This window comes from Anoplophora glabripennis, unplaced genomic scaffold, assembly GCF_000390285.2.
Source record: "Anoplophora glabripennis isolate ALB-LARVAE unplaced genomic scaffold, Agla_2.0 scaffold1, whole genome shotgun sequence".
NCBI lineage: Eukaryota > Metazoa > Arthropoda > Insecta > Coleoptera > Cerambycidae > Anoplophora > Anoplophora glabripennis.
The window spans coordinates 2,508,668-2,529,207 of record NW_019417028.1 but is presented as its reverse complement, the minus strand read 5'-3'; the positions used below and the strand labels follow the sequence as shown (position 1 = coordinate 2,529,207).

At 34.2% G+C, this 20,540-nt stretch overlaps 1 protein-coding gene across 1 annotated transcript in view; it reads left to right on the top strand.

Annotated features, from left to right (window-relative positions):
• The window catches only part of LOC108910349 (protein unc-13 homolog B), a 465,101-nt gene that overhangs the window by 107,062 nt on the left and 337,499 nt on the right, over positions 1–20,540 (top strand). Inside the window, exons 6-8 of the mRNA XM_018715183.1 lie at positions 6,323–6,439; positions 12,161–12,441; positions 16,331–16,473. Coding sequence (XP_018570699.1) covers positions 6,323–6,439; positions 12,161–12,441; positions 16,331–16,473 — 541 coding nt within the window. The remainder of the gene's footprint in view (positions 1–6,322; positions 6,440–12,160; positions 12,442–16,330; positions 16,474–20,540) is intronic.

Here is a 20,540-nt window from a genome sequence, read left to right as displayed (position 1 = left end):
GAACTTTTCATTTTTCTGTTCAATAAGTGACATTTACAAAAAAAGCTACCCGTAGTTCCCAAATTAGCTTCATATTTGCAAATTCGCCACCCAATCAAATATCCATTATACGTCCAATTACAGGAATCTGTCGTGAAAGGCACGAATTGCGAATACAAATGTAAGCAATTTTCGATATACTAATATAGTCGATTCGCTTCTCATCCTATCTGAATGCAGCTTTTACACATTCAACTCGCTCTACCTACTAGCTTAATCGACCTCCATTCTTCCGCTGTAACTAAATTTTCTAAATGTGATACATCAGTGTTGAGTGTACTATGGGAACAAATGCAAGCTAAAGCAACATGTAACAATTATAAAGGCAAACAAATGAATGAAAAGGACCCAACACGATATGTACGGCGCATTGTGTCGCACCCCATATAATCAATCCTCAACTTATTCCGACACGCTTTTCTGAACTAATGCGGTACAGCGTATTCTCTACTTTGTACCTTTTCACGAAGCCACTCTATTTACTGGAATTTTAGGTTTAAAATGGGTTGTATTTCTTCTTCGTAATTTATTACGGGCACAATTGAAAGGAATATAAATCATCTTTGCGATGAGACGGGGGCGTACCGGTTTTTATTGGACACGGCGGACTGTATCAACAAAGCGAATGTGTATTATTCTATTTATTTGTGGAACGACGGTTAAAAAGAGAATATTAAATCGATTAACCGCTTCGCAGTGCATTAGAATTATTGGATCTGTCGACGGTGTTCTTGTTTATTGAGACTCTTTTAAATTGCTTTACGTGGGTCTCTCAAATCAACTGCCAAACTTCTGGAGGGTGTTTTTTAGGTCCAAATTAGCGCAAAAGGTTTAAATGAATCTTTTACTAAGTTAGACTCCTTATAGTCCAGCCGCTATATGTTTCGGGTTGGGTAAAACACATGAGATTTTTGCTTTAACGGCTTCTAAATAACATCAGAAATGATAATTTTTCTATGTAAATAAACAAAAAACGTGGGCTTAATTGTTATTTCAATTTAAATATCCGTTTATTTAACCAAATATTAATCGAGACTCAATATAGTATTTCAATCAAACCACTGCATTTAAACATAATTTTCACCAAAATAACCGGCACTACACGCCATACACCACGCCACAAGATGACCTAATGGGGACGATGGGAATAGACAAAGACAACGCACGACAACCATAGAATGAGGGCATTTACTACGATTTAGCTACAAGTGCACCAAGTATTCAGTTTTAGTTCAAAAATTGTCACAAATGAGTTAAATTATCAAAATGCTCAATGTTGAGTGAAAATGTATTCAATAATTTTCCTTACTCAATGGATTTACTTCGTACGGTTATTGCTTTCACTCACATTACAGTGTATAATTTAAATTAATGTAAACGACGTTGTTCAAAATATCTATTTTATGTCTAGTATTATATTGAACTTTAATAATCACCCTGTAGAGTGATTATTATGAATATATCTGCCGTATCACTTTTGAACCTCGATTATTTGTGGAAAAAGAATTATTAAAAAAAGTTAATAAACCTGAAACGAAAAACACTGTACAAATACAAGACATGTTTCCTAACATCTAAAAGAGAAGATAGTATTTTCCTCGTTCAGTAAATAATAAAATTAAAACGAACTTTACTATAACATTTCGTGATCACCGTTTCATATTTTATGTCATTTTAGTGTATGGCCAGCTTTAAAAACGGTTGGAAAAATCATTGCGCATGTTCGCAAAAAACATTCGAAATCAGTTCGGCGTCACTTATGTACTCCTACGTTTCTTATAGTTTACGGCTTCGCGTCTAAAAATTAAGTGTTTGTCATAACAACAAGCAGTGCTAAGTACATAATTGTAATGTATTTTGTGAAATTAAGAGTTTATTTGTATCTCTCCCCAAGTTTTTCGGTGCAACGTCGATGACGGTTGAGATAAAGAAATTGATAATGTAGTATAAATTAGAAATTAGGAACGACTGCAGTTTATTGGTTAGTTATTGTTAATTATAATCAAAGTGAATTCATAGTGCTTGTTCTAGGTTTTACGCACTTCGTCAAATAAAAACTGTTACCGTTATAAAAACCAACCGGTTTTTTTTCTTAAAAAAAAACCTGAAATATAATTATTGATTACCTGTATTAATTTTAAAATAGATTCATGTCACAAATGTCACAAGTTAAGTAGATAATAATAATAATAATTCACGAAAATGATATAAACTTATTTATGGGACATATACAGGGTGTCCTAGAATAACGTGTACAACGGACGACCACAGATTCGTGGACTCAAAATAGGCAGATTTAAGCTAATTCGATTTTGATTATTTTGGGAGTATGGACTTTTGCTTTCAATTTACACATTTTAGTGTTATACATGATGTTTTTTTAAATTTATAACTCCTACAAAATTGTATTATTTTTCGGCAATAATACAACTATTTTTTATTTGATAGGTGATATAATTTGGAAATTTTTCGGTCTCTTTTAATTAAATGAGCGGTTTGGATACATAAAATATTTTTTAAATGTCTACGTTATCTTGCGACCCATATTACAATACTTAACAAACTGCTAGTAGCCACTGATTTTGTAGGTTGACTGTAATTTCNGTTTGTAGCAGAACAATATAATATTATAGCTAAATTAAGGAAGCATCTGACAGTAGTGATTAATGACTCATTAATCACTGCCGTGATTAATGGGTATTATTAAGGTCGAGCAAACAGACGTATAATGGGTACATTATACAATAGTCGTGGATAAACTTATTTATGGGACATATACAGGGTGTCCTAGAATAACGTGTACAACGGACGGCCACAGATTCGTGGACTCAAAATAGGCAGATTTAGGCTAATTCACCTATATCCAAAATCGCTTCGTTTGATCGCTAGATGTTCTCAAAGTTCGTAAATATTTTTTGAATTTTGTAAATAACTCGAATACGTATGATTCGATTTTGATTATTTTGGGAGTATATACTTTTGCTTTGAATCTACACATTTTGGTGTTATACAGGGTGTTTTTTTAAATTTATAACTCCTACAAAATTGTATTATTTTTGGGCAATAATAACAACTATTTTTTATTTGAAAGGTGATATAATTTGGAAGTTTTTCGGTCTCTTTTAATTAAATGAGCGGTTTGGGTACAAAAAATATTTTTTAAATGTCTACGTTATCTTGCGACCCATATTACAATACTTAACAAACTGCTAGTAGCCACTGATTTTGTAGGTTGACTGTAATTTCAGTTTCATCTTTAAGTCATTGTGCCTGCCAATTCTTAATGAGTGTTCACTACGATAAGATATACCACACGTTACTTCATTTTTCGATATGGATACACACATACCTGTACGACGAATTAAGAGTCGTTTACAACGTGCCTAATTTTATTGAAATAATTTGTAAAAACAATCAAATAGAATAAAAAATGCAACAAAGTTGATTAAATTTAGTACAACTTATTATAAAAATAATACAGAAACGATAATACAGAAACGTATGGAATTTTTAATGTATAAGTTATTTATTTTTGCCGACCTAAAAGAAATCTAGTTTCTAATTGTATCGGGTGTCCCAAAAAGTGTTGCCAACGAAAAAAAAGGATGGCAGCTGACAGTTGAAGATTATCAAAAATGGAGCGCCACTCGAAAGAATAACGCGTTTTCATTGTTGAGCAATATTTTAAAAGTAATGAAGGTTGCGTGAAATTTGGGACATCCCTTAGAATGCAGGAGAAAGTCAAGCATTTAATATTGAATTTGTACGGGGGTTATTACGTTTTATCTCTACTGTTTTTGTACTTTAAAGATCAATTTTCAATTTTAGAAAATTTCTTATAATCTAAAAGCAATAAGTATTTGAAATCGTCTTCTACATGAACAGTTAAAAATTTAATATTTCTCTTCTTGCTAAGTTTAATTTCAATTCAATCCAATCGGCCTTAAAACCTTTAATTTTTGACACACCGTGTCTGCATGTCTTTTCCATGGTTATGTTGACAATTAACGAAATGTTTTGGATTTTTTGAACACTGTACAGTCATATATTTGCATTCTACATTATCAGATTACAATTTCACTTTGTTATTTCATTGAAACATTTACTTTTCACACTTTATTACTTTATTTTAATATTTTAAGCATAAAACATAAACTGTAACAAACTACTCACTATTTTCATTAATTTAAAAGCTTTATAGTTATGCTTCCAAGCCGTCTGGCTCCATTACGATGCACTTTCATGATAGTGGCTTCTGGCGCGAATTTTCATTATTTTTGCTTACAAACTGTTATCTTCAGTTTTAATGTGAAAAAATAATGTTATCTGTTGTAATAACATAGACAGTACTAGAAGTTTATGAAACCTTTCATGTTTCTATGCATATTTACACTTCACGTCATCTTTCAAGTTTGTGTAACAAAAGATTATCATAAATTGTTTGTTTTTAAATTTATTTGTCTGTGTGGTTCATTTATCTTAAAATAAAAAAGTTTAAAACGGCTCCTTCTTTGAACAAAACCAAAAAGATTATGTTTCTTAGAAATACTGACTTTTTGTTGCACTTTATGACGATGAAGGGTATTTAGAATGATATTATAAAAAAAGTAACTCGAAAGATCTGACGCTAAATTTGTAAATTTCAAATAAGTAGCAAAATTACGTGTTTTTTTTTACTTTTTTACTGCCCATGAAAATAAAGTTTTCAAAAAGTTAAAATTAAGTTGCTCTTTACATCTAATAGAGTAGGATATGCAAAACAGCGTTATAAATAAATTATTATTATAAAACCAAAAAAAAAAAACATCAAAATTGTATCAATTCTCGAGATATAGAGACAGAACGTTTACTTTTGCTGCTGCTAACGAATTTATTACATGAACAATCAGTGCAAAGCTTTTTGAAAATAACAGTTTAACCTTTTCTTTAATTGTCTCTAATAATCACAGTTCGATACGTCCATAGTTAATTAACAATTCACTTTATACTATCTTAGGAACAAACAGGCGTATATAGGTAATTTCTTCTTTTTTTAATTGCCGTAGAAATAAGCTCTATCTAATGCAAAAAGAGCGAATTCCCGAGCGGTTTTTGCCTGTCCCTGGGACAATTTATTTATAACGCTGTTTTGCACATCCTATTTTGTTAATTGTAAAGATCAATCGATCAATTAGAACCTATATCTGTGATATTAACTTCTAAAATTAACGTTTAGTAATAATTAAACAATTAGTTGCAAAAAACGAAATTAATTAACAAATATCTAGAGCAACAATTTTCACGGTCAAAAACTGATTTTTCCGCGGTCGACCTTTATTTTTCAGTTACCAAATTGCCGAAGTATGACTTTAAATACCTTAAATTGTATGTAATTTAATTGCCTACAACGTAAATAACTAATTTTCCGATAGGTCGCTTAGATTTTCATGGGTTGTGAAAAAGTTGAGAAATCACGTAATTTTGCCGCTTATTTACAATTTGCTAGAGGTACCTATCTAGTTTTTTTATTATCATTCTACATACCCACAAAATGCAATAAAATGTCTACTAATAATTTATTTAAGGGTTTACCTTTTCAGGGTTTACCAAATAGTTTTTAAATTCGCATTTAAAAAAAAATGGTATGGTCCAAAATTCTAGGATTTTTTTTTATGATTGATGTGCTTGAGGGGGAGGGGGAGGGGAACGGTAGAACGTTCTGTGAATGTTCTGTGAATATGTTGAATTGAAATGCTGTTTCAGAAAAATATACACATCGCTTTTTCGGAGATGTTATCTGTACTTTTTAAAATTCTTTTGCAGCAAACTTATATACAGGGTGTCCCCCTAGAGCTTCGGTAAAAAATTTTGATTAATAAATCAACCAAGAAAAATCGCTGGAAATAGTTTTCAAGTTCGTAGCTCGGCCGCTAGGAGCGCAATCTACACACCAAAACAAAGAGTTGAATTTTTCTCAGAAAGGTTTTTTTTATAAACGCATTTTGCACCATATTTTAGAAACACCCCGAGTACGGTGCCGCAGAATTGTTGGGCCTGATTAATTCTTATATTCCTGTCCGGTATTAAATAGGTGTATGATTTCAATCGCCGCCCATTTTAAACCTAAAGAGCCGTATTTACACCAAAACAAAACTAGCGTACCACCACGTTGCATTCTTTGTTCATTCTCGACACAGTAAAACAACAACAGCCACACGACAACACACCACAAGCGATATATAAAGCACCCCGGCTGCATTTCACCTGAAAGGCATTCGTTGAGAATAATGACGTGGTGTTTCAGATCCGGAAAATATAGAGGCGTCGGACTTGCAGAGGAAACTGGAAATGCTGAACAATATAATGGACCAGGAGGCGCGCGCCGAACAAGCGCGCCGACAAATGCAGTATTTCGGCCACTGTAAGTAGATTTTTTTCATTAGATCGCTTAATTTTTTATGTAGTCGTCGTAATAAATATGTGATATTGTTTCTAAACGAAAACGCCTTCTGAATTCGTAAGTTTGATTGGAAAAATAAAGTAAAATATAACGGTTAAAAATACTGGCAGTAAGTATTGAAAAATATTGTTTAGCTAAAATACAGGATGTTTGGAAAAGTTGGTACAAAATTTAAGGAGGTGAAAATCAAACCAAAAATAGTAAAAAAGGTTCCAATATACATTGGTCCTCCGGAGCACCGTTACTGAGATGGATAATATTATTTACTTACTTGAATTCAAAGGAATAAAAAATTCGAAAAATTCCTGTTAAGGTTAGTTAGAAAACTATCCTTATTTATAACCGACTTTGACGAAACTTATGATAGTTAAAGACCCTTACGGTATGATTATTACCTACAATTTTCATTCCATTATCTTAATCAGAAAGAAAGTTATTTTAAAAAATATCCAAAATATAAGACTCCTTTGGAGGGCCATATCACAGCAACGGTATTCCGAAGGATGAATGTTTATAGGAACGTTTTTTACTATTTTTGGCTCTATTTTCACCTCCTTAAATTTTGTACCAACTTTTCCAAACACCTTGTATATATCTGTCAATAAAATTGTCTATCTACAGGGTGTCTCAGTTTTGATTTATGGGAGCAGATAATACAACGAAAAATGATAGTATTTTGTTATTAATCCTATTTTGAAATATCAACCGGCTTTCGAGATATAGGGTGTTAATAATTAAAACAAATCATTTACTGTAAATATCTTCTGAAAAAAATAGAGGTATTTGAACTAAATTTGGTGTAAACAATGGCGGAGGTATTCGACTATTTTATAAAAAAATATATTACGGTCCTGTACAAAATAATAATTGATTATATGTTCTGAAAAAGCCTGTCAATGGGAACAAAAAATTCCTCTTACATTTTGTCGATATCTGTCTCTGTTTTACGGCAAAATATATTTTTCTTTTTCCTTTAAAATTAGCCAGATACTGTACGCTAATGAATTTTTTAAATTCCTGTTTGAAATATTTCAGTTGGTTTCAAGTAATTTAAATAAAAAATAAAGTAGCGTACCAAATTTACTTCAAATACCTCTATTACTTCAGAAGATATTTACAGTACCCTGTATCTCAAAAACGTTGAGACTTCGAAATAAGTTTATATGACAAAGTATCATCATTTTTCGTTGTACTATCTGCCCCCTAAGTCTCATAAATAGACCAAATCTCCATGTACAGCGTTGCTAAAAGCCTCAGTTACATCCAACACAGAAAAGATTACAGTAATATAAAAACTAGTACCGTTCCTAGGCTCACTGAATATTTTATAATGACTAGAAGCCTTCTAGAAGTGTCTTTCATGTCGGGGATTTAATTGTTTTTGCAGTTTTCTTTTTTTTTTTTTTTTTCATCAAACAAATGATACCGACGTCCCTTACCATACGAAATAAGAAATTGTACAAGCAAATAACCGGACTTCTTTAACAGACGTCTGTCTTGAAACTCAGTGTAGTGGGAAGGAACACCGTGTTTTTCATTTAAATTGTTTTATTAAGCAAATCCGTGATGACAATCCGTGTAAGGGGTGGATCCAATGTAATATTTATCAAGTTGCGTGCTACAACGCCACTATGTTATTGTTTTAAGAATAGGGTCGATTCCATAAGTGAAATTTTACGTAGAATTTTTATATCAACATAAAATAAAGTCGGTACCTACATCGCATAATTTTTTGTTTATTCCGAATTTCTCAAGATCCTGTTGAATTGTGACAAAACATTGTAACGAAAGATCCATAATTAGACATTTTCAGTAGGTACATATTATATTCTGTGATGTGTTATTACGTTTCTAACAAAGTTGACAGTACCAACAAGAACCGATAATAGTGGGTAGCAGATTAAATGGAAATAGACAATATACTCTTTCTAAATTGTGCTAGGAACAACTTATTTAAAAAAATGTCGCTAGAAAAGATCGTAGTTGGTGATCCCATAGTTTAGCGTCTCAAAAGACAATTTTTAATACATAATATAGTCTTTCCGACGCAGCAACTCGGCATTGAAACATTAGAAAAACCTGTTCCCATATTTATTTAGCCATACCCATATACAGGTCTGGTCGCCCAGTTGAAGAAATAGCGCGCGGACAAACGCGGTACAAACACATCCGCACTGGGCGACCTCGCCATAAATTCAGTTGTCAACAAATGGCCTAGCAGTGCAGTGCAGCAATGCGGAATTTGTTGTGATTCAGGTAATTTTAATTTAATGTAGGCACCATCTATTAGTCATATTACAATGGCGAAAGGGAAAAATAAAAGGGATATTTTGTTTACTATTATCATTACAACATGGCATCATTTTGGAGACCTTTTGAAAGGACATAAATACATAATTAAAATATGTTGTTAGTCAAATAAAACATATTCTAGAAATTTTCTACACATTATTATATACAAATTATTATCATTTTTTACCTTTGGGAGAAAACTTTTTTAGGGACGCCTATGAAACATTAAATTTTATTGGTAGGGTTTTTTATATATATTTAACTGACTTCGGAAAGACTATACCATTGGTTTTGTTATGAACAAAATTTTATTTAGAGGATCATCTTTGACCTCAAAAACAAAAAACAGTAGGACCATGTCCATAGTCCTAGCAAAAAATTGTTTTATTTTTAATGTTCTGTCATCCTGAGCTAATTTTTTTGAAAACACTGTATGCTTTTAATAATCGTATTTTATGTACAATACCTATTATTACGTTTTGTGTACCCTTTTACGGCGTATTACCATAAATCTTCCCTTGGAAGCAAAATATTCAACATCTGCAAATTAATACGATTGCCCAGGGGTACATCTCAATGTAGGATTCATTTTCCCAGGATTTATTTGTGAATATTTAGGTACCTAAACATTGTTTTCCCTCGCATAAACAGATATTAGATATTAGCATCCCAAACGAAAATTTATGAGCTTTTACGATTATACTACATATTTAATAAAAGAGTGTTTATCCATATCAAAATGTAGGTCACCCAGTATGTTATTATTATTTAGAAGTACGACGGACTGAATCCTCATATAATGGGTAACAAATGCTAATGGTAATTACTCCGTCCGCATACGCGTTTGATTAAATTAGAGAATACATGATTACGGAGACATTCATATTGCAGTAATGACTGTAATGTCAGCTCGGTCCAGGCACTTGTAAATTATAGACGCCGTATTGATAACGTAATTGTTCAGTTATCCACTCCACTATAATATCTGTCTAGCTTTATAACATTTAGATATTTCATGGTGTATTATTATTAACTATGTCGCTATAGGGAGATATAATTATTTGTTCGTATGAAATGTGTTTCCTTATATTTGGCACCCCAAGCACAGCTGATATTTTTGATAAATTAAATATGAAACTGGTGTATATTGACAAGGCACGTTGTTTTATCAGTATCTCTCTTGCTGTAAGAGATGAACCCTCTAAACCTTTCTTAAAACTTAGCATAAAACTAATCCAAATCAGTATGTAACGTTGAATTTGCATAAACTACGACATGTCAAAAAATAAGGAAGTGTATATCTGGTCTAAATACTCTTCATGTAGTCCTATATAAAAAAACCTAGGAGAATTAGGTCCATGGAACGTGTGGCCACGCTAATGTAGTCTCGTGACTGGTCAAACGGGTCACAACCAACTGCCAATGAAACCCAAGACAATCACAAAAACGAGCACTACTGCCAAAAATTAAAGTATAGAAAATAGCTATGATTTGTTCTATCAAAAGTAGTATTTTTCTTGTACGAGTCCACTATCACATTCTAGTCTACAATTTGCAAGAATTGTCTTTGGAATTATGAGTTACGCATTGTGAACTTTTACTTTATTACCCCGCCAGTTATAATCATAAAACATATGGAAATACGACTCGCGTTGTCATAAAACTGCAGTACACTATAGGATTTAATATATAGGTATGTCGATCGCTTCCTTTTGTCCTCTCTCTCAAGTTTCCCAGGAAACAGCTGTTATAAATAGCCGGCAGACGACTTCAATTACAGTTTTTACTGTTCGAACAATCCGAGAAGCAATAATTTACACACCAGATCTCTGTAATGCATCTACATAAGCTCAGTTGCGAAGGTTTTCCCAGTTACGTTGCAACATTGTAGCTTTAAAGATATAAGAATAACACATAAATGACTTTCAATCCGGGCAAACTAGACCAAACAAATCGGGCCTAACTCGGGTTTTATGGGCTTAAAATTTAGTAAAAAATACACAGAATAAAAGCCTAAATTTGTGTATTTGTAGAGGTCGAGCGTCATATTGTTTATAACATTGACATTGTATCCTATAACTGGGCATTTGCCTGTTGGATATGTAGTGAAATAAATAAATAAATAAATAAATAACGAAAGAAAAAAAAATTGCTCTTTTTTCAGTTTTTCGCTTATATCTTCGAAAATAAGCCTCTAATCGACATGAGGTATACTTTTAGATTTTGTTCCGGAGACAATTTACTAAAAGGAAAAGCATTTGTGAAAGCTCGCTATTTTTTTACATTGCAAAATTAACGGTGAAAAAAAATTGTAAAATTTTCAGTATTAGATAAAAAGAATTTGACTGAAATTGGATGAAACTATAGGAAAAGATAACTGTTGGGGTGCTCAACAAAAACCCGCAATCCGGACCCTCAATTTCAAAATGGCGGCTTACTGCAAATTTATAAAATCGAAAACGCGAATGCGTATATCTTCTGCCCAAGTCAAGATATCGAAGTTCCATAAAAAGGATCTAAAGGTAATTACATTATCTCGCGTCTGTGTAAATTTCAGATTTTTAAGTTAACAAAAAAAAACGGTAATTAGAGTCCTTGTTTCAGCGATTTTTTAGTATACAGATTTCAAATCAATTGCATCAAATAGTGCTTAAAAAACATGAATTAAGAAAAAAAATCGGCTTGATCCCACCGAGATAATTTCTTTTAAACGGTATTGTGGCTGTTCTATTTAATATTTTGTGATAAACTTGGGCTCGTTATAAAGTAAAAGACTTCCTTTATACGCCGATTTTTTTTTTGAATGGATTCGACCAAGAAATGACCAAGTAAACGTTCGTTAAAGACAGCGTGATCCGCGCGGCTTAGCGCTAGCCATGAGAGGGAAGCGCTGTGACGTCATAGTGCCCATGCTGCGCTCGGCTTCTCAAAATTCTTACTTAACAAATGAATTGTGGCTCTTACATAGCAGCTACCGCTCTTTCGATTGGTGTAAGCAAAAGTCTGTGAAAGATATCGTCAGACCTCGTAAAATACATTTTTATTGACTTTCCACGTTTTCTTTTGTAATTTCATTATACTTTCGATATTTTGACAAGAAAAACAAGTCAATTATTTCTTTGAAGAAAGTGATCGGTACTCTATTTGGCGTGCTCAGAAAATTAACTGTTATTGCGTAGATTGTGTTAAATTTTCTGTTATTTTCTGAACAGACCTCGTACAGATGAAAACCCAATATTCAATTTTCATAAATTTTCTGTGAACGTCGAATGTTGTGTTGTATTATGTGTGTATGTGCCGCGCGTTTGTTAGACGTTATTTGGCATTTTATTATATGATCGAAATTCCAAAGCATCTTTGTGTAAACACCACCGTTATCCTCTTTTCCAGCTTATGATAATCACTTTGACAATGAAATTTCAGCGGGGTATTCGGAGGACAGCGACTACACGTCCGATCTGAATTATCCCGTTGGTCAACACGCCAACTCGTCCGCCTCCCAATTCCGCTCGGCGGCGCACCAGATCAACACGCCGCAGCGGTCTCTCGAAACGTCGAGGGAGAACTCGTACGAGAGAGACGACGCCCCCAACGCACAACACCACCTGTCGCAGCTGCCGACCACCCACCAACACCACCTCAGTCCTGGGACGCACCGGAGACACCACCAGGTGAGTGCCAAAGGAAAACAATGGTGTTGTGTTGGGTCGTTTGTCGTGGCAATTAATCTTGCATTGTCCAGACAGTCAAAAAAATATTCAGCCATTTAGGTCGCTGTTATACTTTTAGCAATCTTTCCAAAGGCACAAAACGGCTGATCAAAATTCTGTCTTATTCGTATTCGTTGTTGTTTAACGTAAAAACAAGTCTTTTATTATGTCAAACTTCAAACTTCTAAAGAGGAATCTTCCATTGTAATTAAATGGAATTTTAATAAGAGATGACTTCAAATTCAATGAGTCACCTGTCGCATTTAAATAAATAACCAACAAAGGGAATAATTGCCCTTTTAATATCATAAGACATTGTCTTCCATAAATGATTAATTAATTTGCTTTATCAAACCGTAATTATCGAAGAAAAAGTTCATTATTTAATAATCTTGTCATCATTAAGTAGAATAGATGTTTAATGTTTTTAAAGTAGGTCTCTATTGCAAAATAATATTGAGAAAATCACGTGTTCCAAAGGTTTGGTGTTTGTTTCGATCTCATTTGACTTAAGGAAAGAAAATGGCTTTATTTGTGGTCAATTTTTTTTATCTTTCCTAATTTCAATCGGTACACAAGCTGCACTCTATGCCCATGTCAATTTCTTAAGATTATTCTTTCTAGACCAAAAATTCATAATGAACCAGGCGTAAGGGTAAAACTGGAGGGCATAAGTTTGGCTAAAAATAACTAAATAAGTATGAAATTATCATATCTGCTATTAGCTTTTCCAAATTATATTATTAAATCCACTGCATTAACGATGAAAAGCACTATGGTTCTTATTTATATCGATTTGTTGACTTTTAACGAAAATGATACGGAATTCGATGATTTCAGATTTGTCTAAAAAAAAAACTGTTTTATGTTTTTTGACATCATAATTATTGGAATTATCGTGATTACTGGAATCCTAAAGTACAAACAAATTTAGGTTGTAAGAACTAACCATTTTTTGACAATTTTTTGTCATTTTTTGACATCAAACCCCAAACCTAAGAACCTTAAATCTAACAAAGCCAAAGGCGTCAAGATCCGAAACTAAAAGCCTAATTAATCGGAACCCTAGTAATTTAAACCTACCTAATTAATTTCCTAGGTGCCAAAAAATTGTCCAAAAAATGGCCAGTTCTTACAACCCAAATTTGTTTGTACCTTAATGTTCCAGTAATCGAAATTATGATCTCAAAAAACATAAAAACGTTGTTTCTAGACAAATATCACTTTTACCAGAGATGTGGTCAAAGAATGCCAAAAATGGTAAAATGAAATGGTCAGATCTCATCACCCAAATTTTATTAGTCTTCAGGATAACAAAAATCCAAGTCAGTATGTCAACAAACATAAAAAATAGACCAAAAAATGGCCCATTTTAATTCCCCTAATTATTAAGACTTCATAATCCATTAACTCAAAGTCAGTACGTCAAAAAACATAAAAGAAGCTACTTTTAGACAATAAATCCTTTTTTCTAGAGATATATGGTCTAAAAACCAAAAAAAAGGGCAAAAAAAAAAGGTAACAAAAACCCCAACAACTTTGGAACTTAAAAAAAAGAAAATCCGACTCAACAAGGCCAAAAACCGAAAACCTAAGAATAAAATAAGGGAATTTCCAAGGAAAAAAGAATTTAAAACAAAGAACGAAACAATTTTTTTTAATTTCTAATTATAGTTGTCATTTTGTGGCCGCCATTTTGAATTTTGAAATATTCCCAAAAATGGCTATCGTTTATAAGAAAGCTCGTGAGGTTACGAACATTTTGAGATCTTAAACGTATTTTTCCCTTACTTTTACTTTTAAAGAAGGAATATGACATATTAAATGATATATTTTGTGCAGAAAGTTCTGCAAAAATATTAACTATAAATTCACTAACACCTAACTTCGAAGACTTACAAATTTCCACGAATTTTTTTCAAGAAGACAAAAAAGTTGGAAGCTAGGAAGTGAGTTTGTCAAACTATCGCTCCCCACGACATCTGTCCATAGAAAGACTTGCATGCATATTTTCTGGTACATCCAGGTGCATTTTTATATAAATACATATTTACCGTCATACCTCTGTGTAGTAAACAAGGATTTATAGACTACTCCAGAGGCTTATCGTCCAACACAGTGATCACACTTTAATAGACGGTGCCATCTCACGAAGCGTTCGGTTAAATTTTACAAGGTATCCTACATAAAAATTGTTTGACTCTAAACTATTTCATGAATTTAGTTTATTTAACTTTGCCCAGTAAAAGAACCCTTGAAAGGGTTAGTTATATCTTAAGAATAACTCCCTGTACTTTTTTTTATTCTACAACGTTTTTCGATGCACAAGAAACAATATTCCAAGAGTGTTATGAATTTGGTTACAGTCCTGTGCTATTCTCAGCAAAAAATTAAAGAAATTAGTTCTCTTGGAAGATCTCCATTGAAAAACGTCTAACGAACTTAGGTAGGGCGACCTAGGTGTCCATAAGACAGATCCGGTGAAACAGAATGTTGTGTTTCAACGTAACCTTGACTTTGTTGTTCTGATAATTTTTAATTTTATCAAAATTTAATTACTGTTCCAAACAAAATTACTGGTTATGTGACTCGTAATCATTTGGAAAGACTGGTTTGTAAAGTTGGCGGTTTTAAAGGACTATCTGGTTTTTGACACAGATTTCCACATAAAGTGAGGTTAGGTTAGGTTCATACACATAAAGAAAATCGTGTCCTAACCTAATTCTACGTAGATCTGTAGATTTCTAAATAAAGTTGGGTTATGTTCGGTTAAGGTTTTTGTTTGGGTAATACATGAAATAACCCAACAGTAGAAATCTAGCGGTACAATTTACGTACCTACATTAGGTTGTCCCTAAACCTGTAAGTCTCGTGAACTTTTCATTCTACGAAAAAGAAATACGATTTATCTCGAAATAGACAGAACCCGTTTCAAAGGAAAATATTCTAAAAAGAATATTTTCACTTCGATAGCATAACTTTTTTAAAAAATATGTGTTGAGGTTACTCCGTTTTTTGGATAACTTGTATGCGACAATTTTATCAAAATATACAAGGTGGTCATAAAATTAGGACCTATACAGGTCTACAGGATGTAAGAAGTTTGACTGCCATTACTTCAGCACGAGATTAGCGACCACAATTTTATTGTTCTAACTTTTAGGGGGGGTCAATAGTAGTGAAATTTAGAATCGCGACTGAATTCCACTCCTCCGTCAGCCGCCATTTTGAATTTAAGGAAAAATAGTTTTTGCTCAATATCTCGGCCATTTTCAACTTTACAANTAGGTAGGGCGACCTAGGTGTCCATAAGACAGATCCGGTGAAACAGAATGTTGTGTTTCAACGTAACCTTGATTTTGTTGTTCTGATAATTTTGAATTTTATCAAAATTTAATTACTGTTCCAAACAAAATTACTGGTTATGTGACTCATAACCATTTGGAAAGGCGGGTTTGTAATGTTGGCGGTTTTAAAGGACTATCACAGATTTCTACATAAAGTGAGGTTAGGTTAGGTTCATACACAAAGAAAATCGTGTCCTAACCTAATTCTACGTAGATCTGTAGATTTCTAAATAAAGTTGGGTTATGTTCGGTTAAGGATTTTGTTTGGGTAATACAAGAAATAACCCAACAGTAGAAATCTATCGGTACCTACATTAGGTTGTCCCTAAACCTGTAAGTCTCGTAAGTTTCTTAGAAATGGTTGAGTTTAGGACCCATGTCATATGAGGTTTTTTGTTTATTTTAATGTATTCTATCGTCTGTTAAAATTAAGGCAGTCAAACTTCTAGGGAGAAAAATATATAGGATAGTAGCATGGTTCTAAGAAATTAAGTTTTTTTTAGCGATACTCCCCTAACACCGACGACTACACAAGCTACAACACCCCCCACGTAGGACAAAACTCTCGCCAGTACCAGGACAACAGCATCGACTCTGAGCCGTTATTCTACAACAGCCGACCACGGAACAAACCGGACTATTCTAGGTAGGTGATCGATTGACCATTACGGATGGATGATGGTGTCGGTCTTGGATTCGACAAAAAATTTATTGCCACAGAATCCAACGCCGATTTTAATAACTGATCCGTTTAATATTCCCATTGAAATGAATGTCGTGCCATTTTTTTAACGTGGATTTACTTTGAATGGATGTACTTAGATTTTTTTTTCGAATGGAAGAGGTTTCTCGTATAAAACTGAAATTAAATTTAATTTGTTCCCAGTTTTATGAGGATTGGAAGCGACTTAAAGGAAACTCAATTTTTTTTAGGATTATAACGGTTTTTTTTCAGCGAGAATTGAGTGGGTCGCGAGGTACTTTTATTTCTTAAAAAACTTTTTAATTCCATTTCTTTTGGTTGGTGCTAGCTTGAATTGTATTAAAAGAATTAATATAGGGTGTATAAAAAAAATTGGATGTAAAAAACAACGTACACTGTTGTCAAATCTCACCTTTCTTGATTCGTGTACATGTTTTTCATAATTCCACGAGGGATTTTTAGGAAATTTATAAGAAAGAGAAATCGTCTTAATACGTGCGTCAAGATTTCCCCCTACCTCATTTAATTTTAAAATATTGAGGCAGCGGTATTACAAAAGAAGGGGTCCCCCTAATTTAGCTTTCTAAAGGCAACAACAAAGTTCCATTTTTATTATAATTATTCGCAAACGAAACTAAAACATATTTGAAGTGTTCCAAAATTCCAGAAAGGAGTAATTTTGAATTAAAAATTGTAAATTTTTTAGTGATTCATAAAGTATACAGTATAAGGTAATAGCATATCTGGCTTTGCTGGCACATACGCACTCTTTTGTCGAAATTTTCCATGGCCGTTTTGAATAACCTCGTGGGCTTGTTGGCATAAACCATAGACTTCAAAAAACCCGAAGAAAAAAGTCCAACGCATGATCTGGGCAGCCAATTCTGATCACCAAAACGGGAAATTACACGACCAGGAAATGATCCATGCAGTAATTTAATTGTTTCTTGGGATGTATGGCATGTGACACCGTCTTGTTGAAACCACTTGTCATCTACATCCAATTAAGGAACAAAAAACTGGATTATCAAGTCGCGATAGCGAGCACCATTAACTGTTAATGCTGACCAGTCGCATTTTCGAAGAAGAATGGTTCAATGGTTCAATGGGGTGTGGTTGGGCGTCTGGTTCATGGCGTTTCGCTTGGAAATCTTGTTGGCGATCTTGGATGACAGCTCGTTCTGGTCTCTGTTGCTGCTGTCTTGCTTCTTGGTACGCGGGGACGTCCCAGTGCCCTGATTTAGGCGGGTCGAAGCCTAACAAGACTTTCGAAGGTGTCTCTCCAATGGCTGCGTTACGTCTTGTCCAGAGTACGAACAGTGTTTGGGGCAGGTATAGGTCCCCGACGATGCGCGATGGTGTCCACGCATCAGAGCACGAAGAACCTTCTTTAGCTCCTGGAGCCTACTCGACAGGATTTCCTCGTTGATACGAGACAGTGGCGGTGAGTTTGGTGATCCTATGCTGCTCAAGGAATCGGGCGTAGCGTCGACTGTTGAAGATAGTCCCGCTGTCCGAAATTAAAATCTGTGGTGGTCCATAACGTGCAAACACGTCATTCTCTAGGTGTCGAAGTACGACGTCCCCTGTTGTGGTTGATGTTGTGGTGGCCTCCGTCCATTTCGAGAACATGTCCTCTGCCAAGATTATATAGAAACTGGCTATATGGATTTGTGGAGAGTTGTATTTTTGAATTATGCGACGTTGAAGCTCCAGATACGTTATTTGTGTATGCTCGAATTGCCGTGCCTATTTTTCCGCATCACCACGCAGCTGGACCAGCACGAGATATGCTCGCTCCTCTTCTGGTTTATTGTGTTCCCGACAATACCTTTCCACCTTGCGCGGGAACCTTACCGGACACTCCGTGTTTCCACCGCTAGAGGTGTGGCAAGGTGTTGGCCTTGTTTGTGGCTGTATCACATTGCGTAAGTCTACCGTAAACGCATCAATGAGACGTTGTTCTGCTGTGGTTGGTTCCTGCCTTGGAGTGGAATGTTTTGCGGGTCCAAAAGACAATTCGCTGTCCATTTGTGTATGCCTTTGTGGGATTGGAGGTGGATATCTGTTTTCCATGCCGATGCCTGGTTGCGAGGTCCTTCTGGGCGCGCTTGTCCACTCGAAGCCCCTTAGTTGGGCGCCATGTCTACGCCTACGTTTCCTACTGGATTTTTGTCGCGCGGTTTTTTTCGGCGAGTGATACTCCTGGGAAGGCGTAGAACTTCGTATTGCTTTTTTTTGTGAAAAAATATCACAAAACTTTCGAAGATGGTTTGATACTAATAGTCCGATATATGGTTTTACCGTGGACCGAGAGTCAGTAGTCGATTTATATTTCATATGTGTCTGTCACTATCTAACTTAATTGACGACTGATGACAGCGATGTCGCCGTTTTTTCCACTCAAAGGTCACACTTGGGGTGGGTGGGCCGCATTAAAGGTCACACTAGTACGAATTGGGATTTTGCCAACTTTGAACCTTTGTCTTCTTTATTTGTTAACGAAAACAGGGTGTTTATATCAAAACAGGGGTAAGATTTTAAGAGAAATCAAAGTATGTAATTAGGTTTGAAAAAAAAATTATTAATAAAAAATCCGGTTGAAAATAATTTTTTCGAAAAATGACTTTTTTATTTGATTTTGAAGTTCAGTCTATATTTAAAAAAATACCCCATTTTGATAAAATGATATTATCGATTTTTCCCGGAATTTCGATTATAAGTAGATATTTTTTGAAGTTGTGATTTTTGGCTCCGTTTCTGTAAATTGATGTTTATTTTACACTCTTTTGCATAAAAATATTAATTTAAACAGTATTATACATAAATATTGACAAATACATGTTATAACTAAGTACTATTAATGAAAAAAAAGTTAGAAAAGATTATTATTCAACTATTCGACACGTAAAATGAGGTGAAAGAATAGGAAATTTGCATTTCTAGATTATACATATTAAATTCAACCACACTTTTGCCCACACTAAAGTCACACTAGTGCGAATTCGCACCGATCGGGCTGACAATAACAGATTGAGGCCAGCTGCGGTACGCCTCAACCGTTTGGGCTATAGAAGGAATTATTCTGGTGGGGAATCCTCGGCAGCTGCTACCTGAGAAATGTCAGCTGTTCAAAAAAAAACGGTGGTGCGAAATCGCACTAGTGTGACCTTTGAGGGTTAATAACCCTTAACTGTCGGCTGTCACGCTGCCTTTTTTTTGGGTTGGCAACATTTACCGCACAGATGGCGCGAAATTCGAATCTTGCGTGAATTTTGAAACACCCGATACAACGGTTTCAGTTTTGTGGGGAAACCTTAACTTCTTCCATTTAATAGTTCTAGTAAATCTTTTATTGCCTTGAGTTGGTGAAAAAGTTGTGTTTCTGACATATCCTTAGACGTTCTAGCATGTTGTCACGCCTGTGGGTTATATTGAATTTTTTTGCATTTAAAGCAGGCGTAAAAAGTATGCGAATATGGAGAGCGAAGAAAGGTAAACAAATGTTTAGTGCTCGAGTAGAAAAAAATTCGTTTTAGAGCATGCTCACCGCTCGCTACAATTATTGAAAAATTACGACCCCTAGGAGGTCGCAGATATCTCTTAATAAGATTTTTTGCACTTTTATGAGTTGTCATTTTGGCCTGCTTCTGCACCTTTCTCGTTTAATTTAGATTAGGTTATTTATGTGTCTGCCTTGCGTTTGTTTTTTTTTGTCCATATCTGTCCCTAATTCCATATGAAGTAAAAGAGATATAGCTTTTAAAAGCCTTCGCGTATATTAAATTAATAAAAATAATTAAATAGTTTGATTGACCTAAGGAAAAATATGTTGACAGTAAAATGAATTCCATTATCATTTATAGACTAGGCGCTATCTGTTTTGGTTTGGGTGAATCGTATATCCACGGAGATTTTTGGCTTTTTGGCTTTCAAATATCACTAGAAATGAAAATTTTTCTATGCGCATAAAAAAAACGTGGGCTTAACTTTTGGCGGCACAATATGTT